Genomic DNA, 27,098 nt, shown 5'->3' with positions numbered 1-27,098 from the left:
TCATGATACATTATAATGCATTCACTTTTTAAACTTTTAATTAAAAAAATATAATACAGGTAGTTTAGTGAAATTAACATTATCCAAGATTAATAAGTGCTAAAAAGGTATTGTTCATTGTTAGCTTAGTCTTATGAATACAACCTTATTGTAAAATGTTACCTGTTGTTCTTAATCTTGAAAAAGCCAGATTTTAGCAAATTTGTGGTTTCTTTACACAGATGAACTTCTGAAAGTAAAAGAAGAAAATGTGCTTTGTCTTAGCCCCATGGATGCAACTTCTGCTAGGTAAAGAGAAATATATTTATTTTTTATTCATGTGTAACCCATAGAATAGCTTTTTTTTTTTTTAAAGGAGGAGCATAAATGATAAAAATGTCCATTCCATGTTTTTTGTCTTAGTTTTCCTATAAATATTACATAAAATAAATAATTTATTCAAAAGCAGTCAGATAAAGAATAGAGATATCAAATACAGTGGCGTTTGCATATTAATAAAGTAACATTTGTTTAATGCTATGGTGCTAGCTTGACTAAATTCTGATCATAGGATGCTGGGTCTCAGTTTCGGACTCTCTGTCTTGCACCTTGGAGCAAGTGCTTCCAGTAAGTGTTTGCATAACTTTTAGTCCACTGAGTCACAGAGTCTGAGAGACCGTTAGAGCATCTCATATGAGTTAGTACTGCATAAATAACTGCATCCAAAGGTCACACACACAAATACACACAAGCAATACACTCTGTGAAAGGTCTCCTCAGTTCATTCTGGGAGGTTGCCGTCGGCAATGTCCGATTCCTCTCCGTCAATTCTGGTCCAACCTTTCCTTCGCTAGAAAAGGGTTTGGCATAGAAAAATGTCCCATATTTTTTCCCCTGGTGCCAATAACTTAAAAAAAAATATGTGACAACAATCTGACTCCGTGAAAATGAGTTATCTTAGTTCATTTACATAGTGCCTTCTCCAAACTCATCCCTTTATACTGTAGACAAATCCAAGTTTTTCCTCAGTGCAGTTAAATGTTCCCTTTGGTGAGGTTGTAGCTACACAATAGGAATGGGGAGGAAGTGTGTGGCTGTGTTTTTTCTCCGGGTCTTTTTGGCTCTCATTGGCCTTCCGTTGGCGCTCAGACCAACAAACATTGGCTTTTTCTTATTTCTCCACTCTGCGGAGGCATAGGTGTTGTACCTGTTCTCTTCTATCCGCTCTATCAGCTTGCAGTCAATGCCAAAGTCCTTCTGGAAGAAAAAGATGGATATAAGTCAGACAGGATCAACCGAAACCTTTAATTTCATATATTGCATTTAGTCAAGGGATGAGCATGTTCTGTAGAGCTTTAGTATACTATTTATTTTAAAGATCTGGTGGGGGTGGGGGGGTCTGGGTAGTATTGAAGCTGACTACCACCCCTGGAGTCTCAAGTTCGAATCCAGAGTGTGCTGAGTGACTCCAGTCAGGCCTCCTAAGCAACCAAATTGGCCCGGTTGCTAGGGAGGGTAGAGTCACATGAGGTAACCTTGTGGTCACGATTAGTTGTTCTCACTCTCAATGGGGTGCTTGGTAAGTTGTACGTTGATTGCCGTGAGGCTCTGCAGTGTCATGCACAGTGAGCCACATGGCTCTGTCTGCCACATTGGACTGTCATAATTCTATTCTCCTCAATACAACTACTGTATATATATATTTTTTATATACTCTTTATTTCTATATTATATAAAATATTTGTATTGTATGTGTATTCTATATTGTGTGTATTGTTTACTGTACATTGTATATTATTATTGTGTTGTGCAAGTATGTGTACATTTGACATGTAAATTGTGTTTAATTGTGTAAATATGTTGTTTACTGTAATTGGTATATGTCTCGTCACTGTCATGACTGCTATGTTGCTCGGAACTACACACAAGACTTTCACCTACTGTTGCACTTGTGTACATGGTAGTGTGACAATAAAGTGTTTTGGATCCAAATTCCAAATTGCGAAAAGCGAATAGACAAACATATCTTGACAAAGCAACAGTTTGTTTGTCTTTCTGAATGTTTGTCAGGCTGTCGATGTATTTAAAACATAATGATCCTAATTCAAACCGTATTAATATTATTGGCACTATTGTCAGAAAGAATATGCACTCTGCTGAGGGGATGGATGGATCGATCTTGAAATATAACTACTTCTGATGTTAATCTTGCGAGGATCAGTCCTTACATAACTACTGTTTTTTATGAACGTGTGATTGTATTTTTATTTAGCATGGAAATGAATCTCATAAACTTAATGTGACTTTTTTAATAATAGTTTTCTGTTTATGTTAAGGTCTCAAAATTTGCTGTATATTTATTTTTAATGATGGTGGCTTATAAATATGCTGATAAATGGCTACCCTAAACCTACAATTTTATCATTAGAAATCACAAAAATTATTTATTTTATTAAATATTTTGGCTAACTTCATCATTCTTTCAGCTGCTAATATGAGTTGAGAACTCTCTGATCCTTTTACACATTTTAGCATTTAAATCTCTTCTGAAATATCCACAGATTTTGTCAAAAAAGTTGCACAGAAATTGCAGAAAAGTTGCAGTTATTAGTGCAATTGACCTTGATGGTACTTAGCATCAGATCAAAAAGAAAATATGCGGTATCCCATCATTATACTACAGAATATTTAGATAGTTCCACAATATACAGGACATGAAACAGACCTGTGGCATAGGAGATTGCATTTGAAGACTAAGTTGATTTCACTTTTGGGAAAGCATGCCACTATTTTTCCCTGTTTCTGGTAACATTTGCCATTCATGGGAGCAGATGAATGAAAGGCAATGGAGCTGAAGAGAACTCGGAACAAAGAGGGAGCAGAGGATTGTATGGCTGGATTGTGAATGGAGGAGAACACATGCATGGGGCAGTATTTGAAGAGAGACTACAGTGTAAGGAAGAGGGCCTTCTCGGCTTACTTTTTCAAAGATGACAGAACTCTTTTGCTGAAGCTGACTTTTGCTGGGGGATTATTTACAGGCAATGGAGTGGAACTGTCCTTTAAAATAACCCTGGGCTTTGTATGTTCCCAGAGACATGAGACATAGAGCAGGCTCTCTGACATCAAAGACTCAGAGAGGGTCTGAAGACTGACTGATCTTTCTGGAAGCTTGTAAAAAGCAGAATTTCTATAAATAGTTTAGAAATACTGAATATTGTTTAAAAATTCCTGATAAGAAGGACGACTAAGGATTGGATGGGACTATGAAATGTTATTATTATTTGTTGTGGAGTCCAGTCATTAACGTAGCATTTGAACTATAATGAAAAGAGAATTGAAAAGAAAATGATGCTCACCGCCCCGTAGACCACCCCTTTCTTGTTAATTGCAAGGTAGTAATTGCTTTGAATCCCCTTGATGGCAACGATGCCAACATCCACAGACTTGATTTCGAGTGTACCTACAAACCAAATGTAAACATATCATTTACACAGAGTCCACATAAAAGCATTGCATTGAATTATGTGTGTACACATGAGTATTTCATTTAACATTTATAATGAGAAACAAGGTACATTTATACTATTATACATAGCATATGGAAAAACTTGGAAGATAGAAAGACATTTTATTTAACCATTGGACACATTTGTGAAACATGTATATCATTTGCCTTATGGGAAATAAAGACATTAAAGAAACCCCAATAACTTGTGGTGGCGTCTGTGGGGTCGGCAGAGGTCATAGAGTGATCACAAGGTCAGAGAGTACAATCATGAAAATAAACTGTAATCACTGCACCCCTGTATAATCCCCTGTCTGTTTACACACAGTCTACATCATCATCCCACTGCTAGAGTATACAACAGTCTGACCTGATCATCTCTCTCCAAAAGGGCAGAAATCCTCCATGTCCCAAGACCCAAGCAAAAAAGGAGTGTTTAATTGTAATACAAAAAGTCATATTTTGCTATCTTTGTTCATTTTCAGAGTTGAAAACACTGCACACTGACAGAGGCTTGCAACAATTAGTGATTCAAGTTGTGGTAGTAACCATTACATTTTTGCCTATTAAAGGCAATTATGTAAACCCATAAATCCAAAATACTTTAGATGGGATTAGCCCCAGATCGAAGCATGTCCTGGTCGCTTGTCTGCAGGATCTTATCCTATCATATCCTATCCTATCCTATCCTATCCTATCTATCCTATCCTATCCTATGGGCTTAAATGAGCTATTGCTTGCAGCTTCTGGCCTTTAACAAACAGTAAAACCTTTTACCAGTGGTAACGATTTATTTTACCTATTCCTTAAGTGAAATATGAGCATTGCTCAGTGCCTTTATCTCCAAGATAGTCTCATGATAATGTGTTACAATACAACAAGGTGGCGAATTCTTAACTATTTGTATGACCTCATTTGTACAAAAATGTGCAACTTATAAAACAACCACTCACGAGTTTGGAACCCTGAAGGGTCGCTTTCTTCCAGATTACACATCAGGCCATTTAACATTAACATCATTGTTATGTTTACACTCTGGGTAGGGTAAGGTGTCACACTCTATGGTTAGGTTTAGGGATGGTGTTTGGGTTAGGGGTTAAAGTTATGAAAACACGTGTTTTGGATTACCACAGAACAAACGGCACATCAGGAACAACAAGTACACGAGGAAAGCTTCTCTCATTACTATTTCGTACAAATGAACTCATAAAATGGTACAAATTAACCACCTTGTACTATTATGACAAATTCTCATGAGATGAGGTTGTTTTCTCTGTAGGAACATTCGATCAAAACTTTAAAACCAGGTTTCACAAGCTGCTACCAGAGACCATCTTAGACCAGCATCAGTTTCCATCCTTGTCCAGGCAGGTTTACTGTATACTGGTTAAGTGCTGGTCTAGCTAGCGGTCCAACATGGTCATGCTCCAACAAAATGCTGTAGTTGGTGGACCATTGTGGTATTTCTGGGTAAGATGGTTGACTTAGCATGTCTTCTACCTGGTCTTATAGAAACCCGTTATTATAATTACATTTTTGTTAAATGTTTTTTCGTGGCAAAACAATGACTATATCCTTTCACACCAATCACAAGTAAAATGGTAAATTACCAGTTCATAAACACGTACTTTTCGCCCTGTTTCTCAAGCCGCCTTTTCACTGCAACCGACAAACAATAGACCGGAAGTCATTAATTTCCAACTGACATTCACACAGGGTCTGTGTGAGGTTCCAACTGTCTCCGGATGCTACATTTTCAGTTCCAAGTTGAGCCTCGGCTGCATTTAAATATTTAAACTCTTGCGACTAGACCATATGCGATCGGAAGTGATGTATTCAAGCAAAGCTATCAGCGCGAACAGAGAAATATCAATAGATTTTGTCCTAAATCTTTTCCTAAATGCCTGCTACTTCTGTATTTTGGACAATTAATAATGTAGAAGTCAGAAATGATTGTTTACGTTGCAAATATCACAAAATGCTTTTGGAATTACAGTAAACATGTGATTAAATGCGTACAATTGTCATTTATTTCTGTACATGCAAAACCTACACATTTAAAGTCATATTCAGACATATTTGCTGAATTAAAGTTGTTGTTGCTGTTAATTATAATAATATTAACTATAAAAACAATAATAGGCCTAATGATAAATAACTGGATTCAACTGCATCAACAAAATCACACACATTCTGAGGTAAACCTTTGGTAGCTTCTCCTTCAATGAACCAAATCCATTGCAAGCAAAATTACAATTCCTCATGACTACATGACTGAGAAATAACAGCCGGATGCGAATGTCGGAGACAGTGAAAAGGCGGATTCACACAGTGCTATTTCATCAATATCAAACCCCTTTTATGCTAGTGTATGACTTGGAAGGTAGCATATTTTAACATTGGCATTACATTACCAACTTCTTTTATAAGCTTGTCATATAGACACCACAAAATTATAATGCTGCTTCAGCAATGGCGTTTTTTATCTAAAAAATGTTTTTCCTGAGAGTATCAGTTAGGTTTAGGGTGTGTGGGTCTGTGTTAATATTGTTTATTTTAAACTTGATAGAGCATAAACCTAAACCTAACCTTTTTATGGTTCAAGGGTTAGGATTGAGAGAATAAACCTTAAAAACCTCATCTGTTTTGGAGAAAATTGTACTCGCTTTTAGCGCCTCTCGGTGGACATTTCACCATGTAATATTATTTAGCAAAAATATCACCACTGTACGTTTTTTCATCTAATCAAGCATTAAGATTAGCTGGTTAAGCAGCTCCATGCTGGACACAAGTATCCAAATCACAAAATATGCTGGTGACCCCATATGCAGATCTTTTCAGGATAGACAGCATTTCTGGCATGTAGGTGTAGTTAACAGCTGGTTAGCTCACTAGGTTTCGAGACAAAGCCAATTTCACCCAAAACCATACCGGAAAATGTAAACGGAATGGAAATGCATTTAGAAATATGATATCCAACCAAAAGTCAACATTATTTATCTACTTTTAGAAGCATAAAAACACCCCCTGCATCTTGGATGCTTTGAAAATGCCTGATATTGACATTATGCCTGAGCTTTCGTAAAGCAGAGGTATTTATACACACCTGTGGATCAGTGGCACAAGCGCTGCTAAAACAGAAGGATTAAGTGGATCTAAAGGCAGTTCCTCTGCATGAGTTTAGGTTTCAGTCACTGAGAGAAGATGTAAGGAGACCTAGTCTTTTTTCTCTCCTCCCTCGCCCCAGGTTCATGAACAAGAGCAGCATAAAGGAAAAGGAAGGGGCTCGCAGATGGGATCACAGACTCGGCGGGATTAGGGGGAATAATCTATGATCAAAGGGCAACAGAAAGGACCAAAGCAATGGAACGCCCCCATTGACACAACCACATATAAATTTTGTTGAATATTCTCAAGAATAAATGATGTATCACAGGCACTGATTTTGTTCATGTGTGTTCCTGTAGTTCCCATGCGCCAGGGAACACACAAACTGATTACATGTATAGCATGAATGAATGCAATGGTCCTGGAGGAATGTTGTCTCGTTTTGCTGTGTACTGTACTAACTGTATATGGTTGAAACGACAATAAAAACCACTTGACTTGACTTGACTTGAACTGAAAGTCCCTTTGCATAAACGTGCCTGTCTAATGCATAAATGTGCATTATACAGACATGTATATTTGCATGTACGCATACAGGCACACACATCCGTATATGAGTGATGACATATGTGTAAACATGCCATATCTACAGTAAATTTGGTAGTTGGTCTATAAAGCATGCAATGTAATAATAAAGCCTGAATCTTCTGGCAGAAAAGCACCTGCCTGCTTTCCACTGTTTGATGTGGTTTGTTAAACCAAAACACAACAATTTTTTATGACTCCTGCACGAGTCCCATGAGTGTTTGCCCTGTCTGCACTGAAGCTGAAATGCAGGTCTACAACAAAAGACTGGATTTCCTAAACCAAAACATCTCTTAGGCATCAATCAACAATTTTTCTCTTTTTCTTCTCACTGCTTTCTTCTTCCACATCTTCCACATTTAAAAGGATAGCCAGATTGGAGGATCTAGTTTGAAAGATTTACACCCTGTCTACACTGGGCATGTCTGTTGCCGCGATGTGATGCAACACAGCGGCTTGAGGCTGTCTACACTGGACGCATCAACATGAACATTCTTAACTGTTTATTTGTGTTGCTGGCAGTATAGAGGTGCCAAAACGGAAGTTTCCAGTGTAGACAGGTAATTTATTATAATGGGTTTTACTGCTTTTGATGCGACACACCACTATCGGCTGGTATAGAGAGGGTGTTAGGAGGAGTTATAATTGAGAAACTTTGATATTTGTTTAGGGATTTTGGAAAAACCCTAAAGTTAAACCAACCCTGTAGAATAACAGTATGTTGGCTTTCTAAAGCCAATATACTGCAATAAGCTCTATACTGTATACCTTACTCTATATACTGTATATTATTAAAACATTTTTTTTCAAACATTAGCAAAAAACACTGCCTGTGCTTCTAACAAGTCCATTACATTTTTATGTAGCACATCAATGTGTGTCGGCACAGCCATTTAAGAGTTTCCATGTCAACACAACCCTTTACAGACAGCAATGTTTTGACTCCAAAGACCGTGATTATATTTTAAACAGTTTTCCTGGCAGATCCAGTGTTTTGTTACATCTGTATCATTGCAGTCAAGTGCTCTGACTAACATAATTTATTATTTTTTATTCAAAGCACTAGCCAAGGCATTCTCTCCAAAAATGTGAGAATTTTCTTGCGGTGCAACCTAATCCTTCAAGTATTCTTGTTTGACTCCCCGTTAAGGCTCAGATTACGAAGACTTAAAAGCCTCTGCATTTTAACAAGTCCAGCCCAGCCCCACCTCACACTCATACCCTGCCTGTGAGTGGCCATGTGTCTGTGACATTACATTGCCAGTGGCTGCTCATGGCCAGGTCCAATGGTGGTCTTGAGAGCCATAGATGTAGCCTAGCGTGATTTTAGTCTCAGTAGACTTGGCTTCTGCACCAGGCTCTGTTGGTGGTCACCCCCCCTGCTTAACGCCATTCAATGTTTTCTTGGCAGGTTGACAGAACTCAGGTTATCACATCTTGTGGTAGTTACAAAAAATCCAGAGCATCATATTTGTTGCTTCGTGCAACCTGCATCTCCACTATAGCTAGAGAGAGTGAAAGAGACCCTCATCCACTTCAAACTCTTTTTTCCCTGTGTGTTCATTTGTTTGGAAAACAAGCATATTTTATCATACAGATGGGGCTTTCACTACACAACAAACAAGGGCCTTTCCCTAGCAGTGCTCAGATGTTTTTATCATTTCCATACATCAAAATAAAAATGTTCCTTGCACTTAGGAACCCACAACCCTGCTGAAAAAGACCAGCTTAACTAGCATGCAATTGCCATGCTAGTCTAGGCTGGTCTAGTTGATTAAGCTGTTTGACCAGTATCATTTTTCTGGTTGCTGGTTAACCAGCATGATCACATGAGAAGTCGACATGTTACTACCGAATGCTCCTGTCACCTGACATTAACCCCATTTTGTTAAGTTACTGACAACCGCCATCTGCCATTTTAGCATCAATTTAAATGCATTTATCTTTTCTGGTGGTGCTATCAGTGCTGGTAAAGTTACTCAAAAAAGTAGTCCATTACAGATTACTAGATCATTGAAAAAGTAATCAAATTACAAATTATTTTGCTTTTTAATTACTTTATAAAACACATTTCACAGAAAAGTTTGTTTCTGTACTCAACACATTCAAAATAATGTCTACATTGTATTTTCTATACACATATTTTAGCTGTCTCAGAAACTCAAACAGACATATATGAACATAATTCATGTTTACAATGTATTAAAAAAAAATAAGATTATTTAGAAATCTGTGTTAACTAAGTAATGTATTTAAAAGTAACTTAATTGAAAGTCAGTAACTGAACTTTGATTAAATTTGTTTTAAATGTAAGGTGTTACACTACTTGTTTAGCTATGAAAGTAAATATATTACAGTAACTAATTACTTTACAATCAGATTACACACAACACTGTGCGCTACTGATAGCAAGTTGTATGAGCAGCATCAGAAATGGGTTCTCATCTAATGTAAACCAGGAAGTTGCTGAGTTTACATTATCAAAGATGACCATGATTCGCAGTTTGCATTTCCCCTTTAGGATTGTATTTTTACAACACTGATGGTTAAGTTTAGGGTTGGGGTTAGGGTGAGGATGTAGGGTTAATAATATATACAATTCTGTTGACTATTACTACTAAAAACAATTTACTTTACAACTTGCTTTTGGTGTCACTCTGTGGACATTTCACCCAGAAACTGGAGTTCACACATCCCTATATGTTCAACAACACTTTGGGGCAGTGGTTCGAATTTCAGTAAGCACAGGTACGTTTCAGCTGAAGAACGTTTGACCTACTGTCACCGAATTCACAGTGAGATAAATCTGCAACAAACAAGGGCCTTTACCTTGCAGCACTCAGATATTTGGGTCATTTCCAGACATCAAAATGTTTCTTGCACTGGGGAACCCTTAACTTCTTGACAGCACTCCACACCGGCCATGCCCATAAAGTTCCTTAACTCCAACGTCCTTACAAGTCAAGTAATATATTACACCAGGATACTTAATTGACCTGGGAACCTTGAATTGACACTTAAATGACACGCATATCTTTTCAATTAGCCCCCCGTCTACAGGACCATAAAGGAAACTCAGTCCCCATTAAAAGGCATCTTTGCAGCTGACCCTGCACTGGCTTCTGATGACAGTAACTTGCACCTTTGATCTGGGCTCTGTGGGCTCCGGCTCCTGGGCTCAGGGAGATCAGTGGACAGCTCTGTGTTCTCTTTGGGGGTTTGTCTCATTAAAGTCCCTATTTCAGCTTGGAAGTCTATGAAAGTGCTTACACAGATTATATTCAGCCTATAGATGGCATGAGCAAGAATGGTGGTACACTGTATCATGGTTTCCAAAGGTTTTCCGAACAATCTTCGATCTTCAATTGCTCGAACAAACAGAAAGTCCCGCCACAAAATAATGCCAATGTTTAAGCCAATGCTGCTATACTGGGTTGGCTCAAACAAACCGAAATGTTTTAATAGTGCAACAGAGCCACAGTGTTTACAGTTGTAAATTAATCTACGAATGGCTTACTTTGCATATTTAGTATCGGGAAATATACACTTCAGCTTAACCTTGTGCGGCCCCACACACACATGCATGGACGTGTATTTTTGCTTCAATACATGCAATGCATAATTTAAATCATTTAAACCTACTGATCTCAGTTCAGAAGACTCTGGGCTGCTAGTAAAGAGTTAATTTCTGGTTGTCACTTGTTTGACAGTGCAATGAGAGAACATTGAAAAACATTGTAAAAGAAATGTCAAATCAAGTCAAATAATTTTTATTGGTATAGTTTTTTTATTTTTGTTTTCCCCAATATACATTGTTACAAAGCAGCTTTACAGAAAATCAGCTGTAAAGTCTCAAAAACATGAATAACCAACACTCTTTGAAGCATAATAAACCATTATATATATATATATATATATATATAAATCTGACTTTCTATAGCTTGGCATTATTAAAAATTTCACAATTTAATACCGATGTCCACATATGAGGACATCAGTTTATAGGAACACAAATGGGTTTTTTTCATGTTTATTAGGTGCTACTAACTACAAATCAAAAATGGAAATGGAAAATGCACACAGCAGTCACGCTCAGGTCTCAGGAGGTTAAACCGTAATAATTTAAAACCTAGAATGGCTGTAAATCAAATGATGATGATAGCATGATGTTCTTTGTCAAGTTTGCACTTCCCCTATTGAAAGCACAGGTCATTGTGGTTTGCACTGAAAGGTTCATGGATTTAGTTTTGTGAAGCCAGAAGATGGTTTACGGAACGCATATGTGGACTTCACAGACAGGCTTGAAAAAACATTCCTACTTTTTGAGAGCTGTGTTAAAAGACAGCTGGTTTGTGAAGATTGATGATATTTTAAAACAACAATTTTATTAATTTTTTCAGCACCTCATTACCATGCTTTCATTGATGGTTTTACGTATATATATTTCCTACTGAAACGTATTAATATGCTCTATGTGTCAACTCATTCAGCGGTGCAACCCATTCTCCTTGACATCCACAAGTTTATCATCTTAAAGTCCCTGAAAAGTGCTATTTCTATCCTTCTTTATAGGCCTGAGATCCATATCCTTTGCCAGTAAATAATCACCAGTATCCTAAAGAAAAACACTGGATTGCAAACTGTTTCAAAACTAAAAACATGATTTGATGCCAACGACTTGCCCTACAGATGATGTGGATTTGACCATATGATAACATTACGTTTTCCAGGGATATTACATTTAAGAGTGTATGTCTTGGTCTGAGCTATGTCTATATGTGACACATTGAAATAGCACATAAATACTTCAGAAATTGAGAACAGCAATTCTTGTTTATCTGTTCCAGTTTCACTGGGTCTGGTACAGTTATTCTACAATGGGTCGTTTCAAGATTTCCTAAAGTGAAAACTGGGATTATGAACAAATAAATACAATGCTTCTATTTAGCATGTTTCCAATTAAAAAAATAAAAACGTACATTTGAAAAATATATATTTTTTTTATACATAGTATGTCCCCCTTTTGCTTTAATGAAAGCTTTCACTCAAGCTGGCATGGACTCTACATGTTTGTGTTTCATGATTTTAGACTGTTTCAAAAGGCATCTTGTGTGCTTCAATGGAAGCAGGGAAAAGTAGTTAACATGGGCTGTGTACAGATTTGTATTATTTGATTATCCATCCATCTTCAACCGCTTATCCGAAGTCGGGTCGCGAGGGCAGCAGCTCCAGCAGGGGGCCCCAAACGTCCCTATCCCGAGCCACATTAACCAGCTCTGACTGGGGGACCCCGAGGCGTTCCCAGGCCAGTGTGGAGATGTAATCTCTCCACCTAATCCTGGGTCTTCCCCGAGGCCTCCTCTCAGCTGGACGTGCCTGAAACACCTCCATAGGGAGGCGACACTGGGGGCATGCTTACCAGATGCCTAAACCACCTCAACTGACTCCTTTCGACACAAATTATTTGATTAGTGATCTAAAAATATGTTTTGGCTTGATCAAAAGTCTAAAACATTGTGCATATTTCCAGGTTTAAAGATATTCAAGCAATTTGATTTTTATTGGTACAAATGTATTTGTTTAATTATTTTCATATTTTTTATTGTGGCAATAGGTTGTTATAACTCTTTCTGGTTTCAAGCATGTCAGGCAATCAGAGCTTGCAGAGTATCATGCTCTTTGGTTGACTAACTCTCCAGGCTTTTGGGAACCTCCCTGTACAGTGTCTGGAGTAAAATGCCTCAGTGAAGTAGTCAAGATTTTTGCTCAACTAATTTTTGATGACAGATAAATTTGTTCAGTGTTTGGATTGCCTGGGCAAAGAAACCACTGACACGCTTTGAGTACAAGTGCACACTCACAAGCACATGCAACCATGCATGCACCATGCCCAAACACACACACACACACACACACACACACACACACACACACACACACACACACACACACACACACACACACACACACACACACACACACACACACACACACACACACACACACACACACACACACACACACACACACACACACACACACACAAACACACACAAACACACAAACACACAAACACGCACAGTGTACAGACAGGCAGTCTTCAGTGGTGGCAAACAGACAACAGCTTGCTCTTAAATGTCAGAGCAGACACCCATCTTAATGGGACCGGAGGAGCACTTCATGTGGCTTTAATGGCTGGTAAAGCCATGGGGTACGGGGCATTTTCTTTGGAGGATGGGAGTAAGAGTTTGAATAGCAAATGAGGTCTGTAGAATGGATAGATACCCCTTTAAACCTAAATGGTGTTGTTTCTCATGCCAGAGTGTGTGCTTGTGTAACTGACTATGTTATTAACCTGCCCACAAACAAACAAGCCACATCACGGTCTTTGTACAAGTCTTACAAGTTTCAGCATCTTTAAACAGTGGTCCGAAATTACAATAAATAAAATTCATAGTAATTATTCACATTTACATTTCACATTACAGCACATGCATACTTTAGAAAGTTTTACAAGCTCCGTCTCCCATCAGACATGTTTGCATCAATTCAAATGTGATTACCTTTCCCTATGGCACTACTGATAGTGTTTTGCGCAAACAAACTCTGTGACACGAGCTCTGGTCCCATGAAAACAGGAAGTAACCACATTCACAAAAACAATGTTGAGCGTGTTTTAGAGGTTACATTTTCACTTTATCATTACATCTTCACTCCACTGATGGTTAGGTTTAGGTTTATGCATTCCTGTTAACCATATTGCAAAATGTACATATAAAAATACAACTTGCTTTTGGTGCCACCATTTGGACATTTCACCTCAACTGAACTTCCATCTTAGGCCTCTGGGGGCAGTGGTTACAATTTTGGTAAGAACAGACCGATTTCAGCAGCAGAACTTTCGACCTCCTGTTGCCGAATTTACAGTGTGATCAGTCTGGTTTTTGGAGTCATTGCAGAGCCCCCACAACTGTCTTGTCTTGGTTCCAGATTGGGCTATGGCACCAGTACTGGCACCCTGTTGATGGAAAAGGGGCTGCAGGGTTCCATTTCTAGCTATTTCTAATTCTTATAACAAGTCCTCTCTCCCAAAATGGACCTCATCCCTTTTGAATATACAATGTACGATCCCCCAGAATTCATGACAATTACTTAAAAAACAGGCTGGCCAGATGCATCTCTGGTCTCACTTCAGTGCTTTGATGCCCCATTGGACATTCACCCGCACACTGAAGCACCTTGCAAAGTCCTGTTCCCCTCAGTCCTGACTTGTTAATTGCTTGATAAGTGTAAGAGGAAATGTGAGCTTTGGGTTATCAGATTTGGGTGGGGGATGACTGGTTGGATGAGAGGAAAAGAGCCATTGTAGATATCTCTAAACCAGACTTCTTGTACCTGGCTTTAGCCTGTATCCACCAACACAGAGAAACTTAATTATTGTGACATGTGGTTATTTTAATATATCTGTATCCAACTCTAAACCTCTATGGACTGCTCAATGATTAGTAGAATAGTGATTTGATTGGCATGTGTCAAGGCTGAGAGCTATTCTAGAGTGACTGTTTCCTGAAAGTACCAATTGTTGTTTTACCGGTCAGTTGGAGAGTGTGTATGTGGTCACAATCAGTCAGACCACAGCAGAAAAAAAGCCAGTGGTGTTTCTCTGCACAGCAAAAAAATAAAATAAAAAAACATAGCACAAATTTAGGTAATGGGGTCAGAGGTTATGCATACATACGTCTTCCACTCCTCCAATTTGAACTTTCAGCTGGGCAAAATGGATGCATTAACTAAATGAAGATGTCGAGAGCTACCACCACAGCATGGTCTGTAGAATTTACACATGTGGTGTGGAGAAAGTAATTTTAAAGTCTAATTACACAGAGCATTTTTAATTCACAAAATCTGGCATATTTGAATTTGATGCATTTTTAGCATGAACTGTAAAATGTTTTGCCAAATAACATAAAAATGGGCTTCATGTGATAACATCTAAATTACCTGTTATTTATTAAACTAACTCTATTCGGTTACACCAGCAAAAGGAATTTCCATGGGTCAGATAAGATTGAAATAGTTTCTTAAGCTAACAATATTCACTTTACAATGTATTAATGTAATGTATAATATGAATAATAATAATAATAAAAAAACAGTGCGAGTACCTCTCACTTTTATATTCACATGTTAAGATTATGGAACAATTATAATTAGTTCCCCTGACCATCTCAACAATTTGTTTTCTAAATCAATTAGAAATGAAACACTATAAAGTTTATACAAAATACCACAAATATAACAGGACAACAGACAACTTACAAATAAAAATGTCAAAGCTATGTTGCATTTTTGAAGGGGTGTGGATCTTGTTAGTACCCTTAAAATGTCTTGTTAAAACAAGCACTGTTACTTATGAAACAGAAAAGAGAAAGTCTATGAGGATGTCAAGGTCAAAGAGGATGAAAAGAAACACTGACACTAACCTTATGCACATCAGTTCAACCCTCATAAGTCAATTTTATTACTTGTGTGGTTGGGATTTCCCACGGGAGCTATAATCGGGCACCGTAACCACACACACACACACACATACACACGCACACACACACACACACACACACACACACACACACACACACACACACACACACACACACACACACACTTATGCAGAGTGTCATCCATGTGGCCAGGGCCGAGAACATGTAATTTAAATTCACACACTGCACACATTCATTCAAACCAAACAAGTCAAACAACAAAATGTGAGTTATTTTGCACTCTGAGCGATGAACCAGGAGTGGACAGAATATACTCATGTTATGCTAAAAGGAAGACGGAAAAAATCTGTAATACTGGGCAACATTTTACATTACAGTGCCTATGTTACACAATAAAACATGTTATTACGTATTAATTACTTGTTAATAACTATGTAATTACAAACCACTCCACTATTACAAACACATGTGATTAGATGATTAGGTGTTAAGCAGATATAGTTCATTAAGTGCCTACTTATGTAAACACCCAGTAATAGGAGCACTGTGAAATTAAGTGTGAAGAATTATTGGAGTATATTCCATGTTCTGGGTAATACTGGAGACTGGTACTTGGTCTAAAACTTAACAGAAGCAAGTGCACATACTAAAACAAGTTGTGTGTCATTTTGATTCTAAATAAATGATAAAGGTGTGACGTAGAATAGCATCAGCTGATTGTTTATCATTTTCTCCCAGCAGCCATGCCAAGTGTCTTGTAGTTATCTTGTTATTGTTACTCATGAAGTGTTTAACGTCACACCAATCTCTGGAAGAGGCCAACTTAAGTCATAATAATAACAACACAGTGCAACACCACCAGGCAGACAAATGTCTCTCTACGTTAGTGCCAGTTTCTAAAAAACAGAATAAGCTTATTCATCTTTCTCTAATTTAAACCGACAGAAAAACTTTTATATTAAGTTAACAAAACAAAAGCTGATGGAAAGCAGGGGGAAGCCTTTACATGCTGTATAACCTCTAACAACATATTTGTATTCATTCATTCAACAGGCAAATTCATTCCTTGTAAATTATTCATCTAGGGTTACATTGTCTAATACAAAGTGTATATATTATACAATGACTTTCAGATAGGTAATTTGAGCCTCAATTTTCTTTAGGTTTGTCTTTGCACAGTCCAAATAGTCTTTTGTGATGTATAAATCTAAATTAAAGTAATAAATAATGCTAATACCTAAGTTTTGTTGATACTGATCCTATTGGAAAGTATTCAAGCACTGTTGGTATGAGCATCTATTTTGCACAAGACAAACATATGCATTCTGATTACCCCCACCCCACACCCCACACCCCACACATCTGCCAGCACATATAATGCAAAGGGCCTTAACACCTTATATTAACCTAGAAAGTAGCATTGGTTGTAAATGCATGGAATGGTTTTCTGTATAATAAGAAGAGAGAGAAGAGAATCAAATCAGTCGTCCAGAATATCATTTTGTGACAAACCTCTCTCATCCAAGAGCTCTTACATGAGAGCGATTCTGACAAAGCTCTACCAGTGTAATTGCTATTGGCCTGGAAACACCTCATTCGAACAAAAATATTCTGTATTCTCAATTGAGCTCTTGGGATTAGACTGAGTTAGAGGGGCATAATGACCACTGGCCTGACCCTTGATCTGCTGCCCAAAAGGAGACATGATCATTGGAAAGACCCCTGCACTTTATGCTGCGTTCACACCGGACGCGAATAGCGCGTCAGGCGCGAGTGATTTCAATGTTAAGTCAATGCAAAGACGCGTTACGCGCGTAAAAAATTCCTGCGGCACGAATGAGGCCTAGAGCGCGGCGCGGTAGACGCGAATACGCCTCATTCGCGCGTCAAGTTCGCGCGAATGGCGCGAATTGAGCGTCTGGCGCGTTACGCGCGAATGGTGCATTTTGTGCATTCACGCGTTTGACGCGAATTCGCGTCTGCCGCCCGAGTTCAAAAATCTGAACTTTGGCGTCAATTCGCGCCGCGTTAACCAATCAGGAGCCTAGCTACCTGCTGTCACTCAGGAGGTAAAGTGACGTAAACTTTCATTATTATTGTAATGTAAAGACAACGAACATTAGTGTCTGGACAGTGTTGAATAAGGAAAAAAACACAGGACAGGTTAATTACTTTTGGAGGCTGGCTCCATTTATCATCAAAACAAAAATAAATAAATAATTTAACCTGATATATTACCATGGAAAACCTGACATTTTTAAAAAGCCTCAACTTAATAAATGTGCATATTGTGGACCTGACATCCTGGAACTGGGGCTGACAACCTGGGAAAAAAATACAAAATATAATAATAATGGACTATTTTTAGATAGTTTAGCTCTTTATAGGTTTGTGGGTGGCTCTTAAAAGAGCCGTTGTGGGGAAGTCATGAGGAGGACTTCAAACGCTACTCCGACGGCTGCCATGGTACTGCTCCCTCCGCCGAGAAGTGTGCCATGAAGACATCCCTCACCCGGAGTGCCTCTCTGGAGGAGTTTCTGGCCGCAACCCGACGCAGACCTGGCAGTGGCTCCTCTCCAGCATGTCCCGCGGCCCTCGCTGGTGGACCCAAGTACGGTGACGACGACCCATACGCCGCTGTTCTGATCTCCAGGGCAAATACAGAGCGGTGACTCTCTCCACGAATGCTCGATCAACATCAGCCATCTTGTACAAAGATGGCCGTCATCGGATTTCGCCTCCGACGCGCGTCACACGCGTAAATTTCGCTTCAAACGTTTGTTTTTACGGCGTCAATTTCGCTCTTGACGCGCGAATGGATTCAAAGTGGTCAAGCGTATAACTAGACGCGGTAGGCGCGAATTTGACGCGCTATTCGCGTCCGGTGTGAACGTAGCATTAGACCTCAAAAATCAACCAGTAGTTGAACCCTGATCTTACACATACCCTCATTCAAAGCTGTCAAGGCCTAATGATACTCATTAGCAATTTTCTCTAGCCATGCCAGCACTGCTGAACTACAACACCAGAGATTTAGCACTTGGGCTCATACAGACAACAAATGCAACATCCCCAAAAGTATTTAGACAATTTTGGACACTACAGTTACACTTAATAATTAATGAAGGTCATCTCTGTTTGTGTTCCACAAAAGACAGAAAGTCATACGGGTTTAGAACAACATAAGGGAGAGTAAATGATGACAGATGAACTATCCCTTTACATGTCCAAATACTTAAATATAAAAACTTGATAAATACAAACAAAATTGTGCGTAGGAAAAAAAGGACAAATAACATCAAAACAGGAAAGGGAAGATTAAACTCCAGTTGGTGCACAGAATGGCCATTTGAGAATTTTTAAATCACAGTGAGGTTGTTGTTAGGCTGACTCAATACACTGAGGACAGTACCAAGTTCCAGCATGTGCTGCCATTTCCAAAAAATGTCTTGGGGGAGATGAGTGTCCCAAACACAATGTGACAAAAGTGATACTGAGCTGATGGGTTCTGAAAGGATATCAAACAATATGGGTTGGATAGGATTTCAAGAAGCACATAGACAGGTCTTTTGTGGACTTGAAAACTAAGGAAGGCTGGACTTGAGAACTCTAAATTGGACAAAGAGACTCTCTGATGGGGAGCTTGAATCTGGGAAACTCAACAATCTATCATATTTAAGCTCTCTGCAAATATTTCTCCACATCAAATATGCAAAACAAATAATAGCCATCTCAAATCTAAAAATATTTGGCCCTTGTATTTACTGCCAGTGTTTAGTGCACATGTAAATAGACATGACATTTTAGATTTGCATTACTGGTAAATACTGTAGGCTGCCATATTGAGCTTTACATGCAAAGTGATGTTTTGCTGGTAAATACTTTGATAACTCGCCATTGTAAAACAGTTAAAGGATGGGAAAGGAGGAGGCGAGAACCGGCTTGACGATATAAATCATAGTTTAATGGAAAACTTAAAAGAAGACATAAACACACACATGACGGACATGTCCGCTAACGATCTCTCTCTCTCGCACGGCCCTCCGCAGTTGGCCCTTAAACCTCAGGGAGGCATAATTAGCCTAATACGGGACCGGGCGCGCAGGATCACGACCCGACCCCGCCCTCCACCCTGCCACAGCCATGTTTCATAAACAGGGATCGTGTAGAAGAAAAACTACTTTTGAAACAATTTATGTTGACAAGCACACATACAACCCCAATTCCAAAAGAGTTGGGGAAGTATGAAAAATGCTAATAAAAACAAAAAGGAATGATTTGTAAATTATATTCAACCTTTTATATATTGAAAGCACTGCAAAACGTTAGACAATACCATTCGCCGCTGCATCCACAGATGCAAGTTAAGACTTTAGTATGCAAAGCAGAAGTCATACATCAACACTGTCCAGAAGCACTGCTGACTTCTCAGGGCTCTGTCTCAACTTAGATGGAAAGTAGAAGAGTGGAACCTTGTTTTTTGGTCAAATAAGTCCTCATTTCAAAATCATCTTGCTCTCCGGGCCAAAGAGGAAAAGGACCATCCAAGCTGTTATCATCGTCAGGTCCAAAAGCCAGTGTCTGTATGGGCCAGGGGTGTGTCAGTACCCAAGGCATGGATAACTCGCACATCTGTGAGGGATTAATGCAGACAGATATGCACAAATTGTGGAGCAGCGTATGCTACCATACAGCACTGTCTTTTTCAGGGACATCCCGGCATTTTCAGTAGGACAACTTCAAACCACATACTGGCCAAATAACAGAGAGTGCAGGTGCTAGATTTGCCAGCCTGCTGTCTTGATCATCTCCAATTGAGAATGTGTCAAGTCAAGTGGTTTTTATTGTCGTTTCAACCATATACAGTTAGTACAGTACACAGCAAAACGAGACAACGTTCCTCCAGGACCATGGTGCTACATAAAAACAACAAAGGACGAACATAGGACCACATGAGACTACACAACAAAATAAAATACCTGTATAAACTACCTATATATACCTATATAAAGTGCACGTGCAAACATGTGCAAAAAGTACAGGACAGTACAACAAATTACTGACAATGAACAGGACAATAGACAGTGCAGCGCCGACCAGTACTCAGTAGTGCAAAAAGATGACAGTTTCTAAAAATGTAAACATAACATACTATGAGATAGTGTTCTATGCACATAGCAGTTATTGAGGTAGCAGACAGTTATAAAGTGACAGTTATTAAAGTGCAACTCAGGACACGTGTGTGTCAAACCAGTCTCTGAGTATTGAGGAGTCTGATGGCTTGGGGAAGAAGCTGTTACACAGTCTGGCCGTGAGGGCCCGAATGCTTCGGTACCTCTTGCCAGATGGGAGGAGGGTAAAGAGTTTGTGTGAGGGGTGTGTGGGGTCGACCACAATGCTGGTTGCTTCTGTGGATACAGTGTTTTTGTAAATGTCTTTGATGGAGGGAAGAGAGACCCCAATGATCTTCTCAGCTGTCCTCACTATCCTCTGCAGGGCTTTGCGGTCCGAAGCGGTGCAAGTCCCAAACCAGGCAGTGATGCAGCTGCTCAGGATGCTCTCAATAGTCCCTCTATAGAATGTAGTGAGGATGGGGGTTGGGAGATGTGCTTTCCTCAGCCTTCGAAGAAAGTAGAGACGCTGCTGGGCTTTCTTGGTGATAGAGCTGGTGTTGAGGGACCAGGTGAGGTTCTCCGCCAAGTGAACACCAAGGAATTTGGTGCTTTTGACGATCTCCACAGAGGAGCCGTCGATGTTCAGCGGAGTGTGTTCACCTTGTGCTCTCCTAAAGTCAACAACCATCTCTTTTGTTTTGTCGACATTCAGGGACAGGTTGTTGGCTCTACACCAGTTCGATCAGCCGCTGCACCTCCTCTCTGTATGCTGACTCGTTGTTCTTGCTAATGAGACCCACCACGGTCGTGTCATCGGCGAACTTGATGATGTGATTCGAGCTGTGCATTGCTGCACAGTCGTGAGTCAGCAGCGTGAACAGCAGTGGACTGAGCACACAGCCCTGGGGGGCCCCAGTGCTCAGTGTGGTGGTGGTGGAGATGCTGTTCCCGATCCGGACTGACTGAGGTCTCCCAGTCAGGAAGTCCAGGATCCAGTTGCAGAGGGAGGTGTCCAGGCCCAGCAGGTTCAGCTTTCCAATCAGGTGCTGGGGAATGATTGTGTTGAATGCTGAGCTGAAATCTATGAACAGCATTCGAACGTATGAGTCCTTATTGTCTAGGTGGGTGAGGGCCAGATGGAGGGTTGTGGTGATGGCATCATCCGTTGAACGGTTTGAACGATACACAAACTGCAGTGGGTCTAGTGAGGGGGCAGCTGGGTCTTAATCTGCCTCATGACGAGCCTCTCGAAGCACTTCATGATGATGGGTGTAAGTCGCGACGGGACGGTAGTCGTTGAGGCAGGACACTGAAGACTTCTTTGGCATGGGGATGATGGTGGTGGCCTTGAAGCACGTTGGAACAACGGCGCTGCTCAGAGAGATGTTGAAGATGTCGGTAAGAACATCTGCTAGCTGGTCTGCACATCCTCTGAGCACTCTGCCAGGAATGTTGTCTGGTCCAGCAGCCTTCCGTGGGTTGACTCTACGTAGAGTTTTCCTCACATCTGCCGTGGTAAGACAGAGCACCTGGTCGTTGGGAGGAGGGGTGGACTTCCTCGCCATCACGTCGTTCTGCACTTCAAACCGAGCATAGAAGTCGTTCAGCGCATCTGGAAGGGAGGCATCTTTGTCACAGGCAACTGATGTTGTCCTGTAGTTGGCGATGGCCTGGATGCCCTGCCACATGCGCCGCGTGTCACCGCTGTCCTGGAAGTGACTGTGGATTCTCTGGGCGTGTGAGCGCTTTGCCTCTCTGATTGCCCGTGACAGTTTGGCCCTAGCTGTTCTTAGGGCTGCCTTATCGCCTGCTTATCGCCTGAGTCTCGGGACCTCAGCAGCGTGCACACCTCCGCAGTCATCCACGGCTTCTGGTTGGAGCGTGTGGTGATGGTCTTGGAGAAAGTGACATCATCAATGCACTTGCTGATGTAGCTGGTCACTGATTCTGTGTATTCCTCCAAGTTGGTAGACTCGCCATATGTTGCAGCCTCCCTGAACATGTGCCAGTCAGTGTGGTGCATTATGAAGCGCACAATTTGGCAATGAAGACCCCGTACAACTGCGCAGCTGATGACCTGCATAATGGATGAATGGGGAACAGAACAAACTTGCGTCCTCAGTGCCTAAATGCTTAATATGTGTTATTAGAAGAAATTGTTTCACAGTAGTAAACACTCGACTTTCTTGGAGTGTGTTGCAATCATCTGATTTGAAATTACTGTACATAAAAAACAACAACAATGAAATACATAATATAATGTTTAGTTGTAGTGGTTTCAATATAGCAAAGGGTGAATATAATTTACAAATCACACTTTATCCTTTTTTATTTTCATACTGTCCCATCTTTTTCGGAATTGGGGTTGTACATTCGGCACAGCCTTTTCCTCTTAGTCGCAGTTTCAAACTGAGCTTTTTGGGTCAACCCCAACTCCACAAAAAGTATGATAACGCTCACTTCTTTTCAAACACTGGGCCTTCTAACACAAAGATACAGTACACATTGGCATGACATCAGACCATATGCAATAACACACCGTGCTGTTCATGGGAATATTCTTTGAGTTAACTTGAGAAACAGTACACCACAAGGGAACTGGTTCCTTTTAAAATGCCAGTGGCTCCAACTGGAGTAAAATCATTTGAGGATGTTTTGATGTTTTGAGTGCATGATGATACTTAACATACCAGGCCACTCATTTCTGTCCTTTTTATGGTCATTTGTGGCAACAACAATGGTTTCTGATTACACAATAAATCAGCCTAACGCGCTTGTCGTAAATGCCACACACTGACATTACCTCGGTGCCTGTGGCACTTCTTTTTAGCGTGGGACACAGAGAGCACTGCTGCTACCTTGTGGGCACCAGAGGCCCTTCCAATTGAATTATAGTGTCCACAAAAAAGCATGGGGAAAGCGCAGGAATGGCAGAGATCCAATCTGTTTATGAGAAATGATCCATTCACTAACAAGTGGTTCCCCTTTGCTATGCCTCCTGCAGACATTCCAGGCCATTTCCACACTTTAGATATACCAGCGGTGAGACTTGATTCAAATCCCACTGCGAAACTCTGTGCATCTGACGGGAACATTTTTACCAGTATGCCTCAGGCCTTAAGGTCATTGTGGGAGCAAAAACGACAGCACAATTTTCACATGTGGTAAGCAAGAGGCAGGAACCTTTTAACATGCACAGAGATTACTGGCACAATAATTAGTAGAAACGCACATACAATATATAAATAAATATATATATATATATATATATATATATATATATATATATATATATATAAAAATGTGTCATTAATTTAATTACATTTTGATGCTTAAAGGGGCTTAAAGGTACAGTTCACCCAAAAAATTACATTATTCTTCAATCACTCTCATTTTTTCCAAATCCTTGAAATTATTTTATGCCTTTCTTTCTTTTGTGGAATACAAGAAAATATGTTATTTAGAATATCAGCCTCAGTCACTGCCCACTTTCATTGCATTCATTATTTTCCACACAATGAAAGTGAATATTGACTGAGGCTGCCATTTACTTTAGTTTTTTCACATTAGACCAAAAGTCAAACAAGTTTGAAGCAACATGAGGTGAGTAAATAATGACTGGATTTTAATTTTGGGGTGAACTATCACTTTAATATCTATAACACTGGAAGTCTAACACTGTCCAGCTTTCTGGACAAACGCTTTGATGGTAGTTGAAAGGTTTAAAAAAACTTTGAGCCTGGCCCTGGATTTATTAAAAGTCTTTCTGTACAACACATTTAAGAGGCAGTTCAGCTAATTGAAATACCCACAGCCATGTCTTGCAGAGTTCCAGCACACCCTTTTCTAAAAAGCGAAGCGCCACACACATGGGCCCCATATGTCAAAGCTTTTTTTTATTATCAGCAATGTGTGTACAACCCACTAACAAAAAAGTGCAGAGGGAGTTTTAGGATTGTGGTAGCCAGGTGCTTTTGGCGGGTGTCTGGACTTACCATGAACTGTAAATTGAACATGTTTCGTTTAAATTATTCAGCTTATTCTAAGGTAATTTATGAATGACTGAGATGATACTTTTAACGGGGAAAAATAAAACCACCTGACATATGCTCTAAATTAATACACTCTTTAAAGTAACTCATTTGTGGAAGCGACAAGGGCTGTAGGAGTTATGACAGCAATAATATAGAAAACTGATATATTCTGTTCTGTTTGGAAGTATGTTCTTAAAAGGAAGGCTCCCCTGGTAATTTCAAATTGGTTCCAGGAAACCTGTTATGAAGAAATCTACAGTCTGAAACCGAAGGACGAACATGCTGGGCTGACTACCCACCAGCCCTCTATAGCACACACAAAGCATCCAAAAACTCTACGCAAAGCAGCTAGCACCTACCAACATTAGATATGGTTTGCATTATCTGATTGATGTTTGACTCAAAAATGAAAGGAGACAGGAAATAAGCAGTGCCATTTCTTTGGGAAAGCAGGGATCACATGTGAGAGAGGAAGGAAACTAGGAAATCTGGGGTTTTACTCACTGTACGGATCATCCTTGCTTTTGGTGCCGTTGACTTTTCCATTTTTATCGATCCTGAGAAAGAACTTCTGGTATGAGAAGAGTTTCCTCCTCCGCACATCCCCTGTGAGGTGGTTGTAGCTGCGCACATGCCGCCCGACAACCGCTGCGGACGAGGAGTCGGTGCCCCTCTGGGCACGCACGGCCCTGTGGGTGTCATGGCAGGCCACGGGCAGTGCTGAACACAGGAGAAGAAGCAGCAGAAGGGAAAGGCAGGACAGATGAAACCAGGCTGAGGCACCCTTAGTCACTTTCCATTTGCACATTTTACTGGCGCTCGGAGGACTGGAAAGACCCTCACAGAAAGGTACATGCTGAAGAGGTGGAGGGGAGAAAAGGTGCTGGCTGAAGGTAAAGCCCCAAAAATTTGTAGTCACTTCTGCTGTTGCTTCTGGATCTGGTTCCCCTCGTGTCCAAAAGGAATGTGTCAACATCCATAACTCCAAACACCTCAGTGGGGAACCTCCTCACCTCTCACCTCCTCCGTCTCTCCCACATACAATCCACTGGAGAGTTTGACGAGCCCCTTTTGGATGGGGAAATAAGGACGACAGGCAACAAGAGGCAAAAAAATGTTTTGGAGAAGAATGTTAAAACAACCCAAATGCAACTGCAAATCTGTTCTTGATGAAATGAGAGAAATCCACAGTAGGAAAAAAAGTGTAATTCCTGCTGTGTCCAGCTCTCTCTGGAGCACTTCACTCTGTAAGGGAGCTTCTGAGTGAGTGAAATGGTGTGTTTCCCTTCTGCTCACCAATGGAGTGTTAAGAGGATCCTGAGGTGGACCAGTTCTCCTCCTCTGAAATAACTGGGCAGTGACACTCCTCTCACCTTATTTATTTGGTTCAGTGTCCCAGATGTAATCTCTTTAGCTAATAGGGAGACTATGTAACGCAGTTGACTTTGAAGTTCTGTGTGTGCGAGTGTGTGTTTTGCTTGTCTGTGTGCGTCAGAATGAGAGGCAAAGAGGGGCATGTTTCCTCACCCCTCTCCTATCTGTCTCACTCTGTTTCTCCCAATTGCCTCACCCACCTCTCTTTCAATCTCTCTCTCTCTCTTTCACTCTTCCCCTCCCACCCTGTCCCCTCCCATCTTGTCTGTGAGCCCCATGCGTCGCCCAGTACAGGTTTCCTCCAGCTAACTGTTGCAGCCCCCATCGCATGTGAGCCTTACAAGAGACACCTGGAGTTGAATGCGTCTTTCCCCTGATTTACCCAAAGATTGCTTTTTTCACCATTGTCTCCATCAGTATTCTTTCCACCATTTTTTAAAGAAATTGTTAAGTTCTCTTATCAGTTGTCTTAATATTCTCAATAATGTATATTTATCCCATTGGAATTGGTTTGTTCACTCGTTCAGCCAATGCATTCTTGTCAAGGCAACTACAGATTTCTTTTTTTAGCAAATTATCCAAGAAATGTTAAATCAATAAGGTGCTAAGTGTGCAAATCATTAACAGTTTTTTTTTTTCATACAATTCTGTTAGGATAGTTAGGACAACATTTGGGCAAATACTGTGGTCTAAAATGTGTTTTTACATTTCTTAAGGTCAGACTAAAAAACCCTTGTATGCTGGATAAAATGTAATTGCATTTTTACAGTATAAGGACTGCCCCTGAGTCTTCACAGTCCTGGAACCGTTGTCCTTTTAGCCATTTAGGATGTACCTGAACTGTTTGACCGTGAAAAGACGTGAACAGTCTCATTATCTTTAGATAAACAATATT

The 27,098-nt window shown here is 40.1% G+C and overlaps 1 protein-coding gene across 1 annotated transcript; it reads right to left on the bottom strand.

The window, feature by feature from the left end:
* Window positions 1–332: 332 nt before the first annotated feature.
* Window positions 333–26,681, bottom strand: LOC127627712 (fibroblast growth factor 10-like). The gene is made up of 3 exons (XM_052104224.1): window positions 25,334–26,681; window positions 3,339–3,442; window positions 333–1,236 (listed from the first exon to the last, which is right to left on the bottom strand). Exons 1-3 carry the CDS (start codon window positions 25,803–25,805, stop codon window positions 1,042–1,044), a joined length of 771 nt encoding a protein of 256 aa, XP_051960184.1. The 5' UTR covers window positions 25,806–26,681; the 3' UTR covers window positions 333–1,041.
* Between the last annotated feature and the right edge of the window lie 417 nt (window positions 26,682–27,098).

The sequence above is a fragment of the Xyrauchen texanus genome, chromosome 34, assembly GCF_025860055.1.
Source record: "Xyrauchen texanus isolate HMW12.3.18 chromosome 34, RBS_HiC_50CHRs, whole genome shotgun sequence".
In the NCBI taxonomy this organism is placed as follows: Eukaryota; Metazoa; Chordata; class Actinopteri; order Cypriniformes; family Catostomidae; genus Xyrauchen; species Xyrauchen texanus.
The sequence above is the reverse complement of the archived record's forward strand: the minus strand, read 5'-3'. Positions and strand labels throughout refer to the sequence as shown.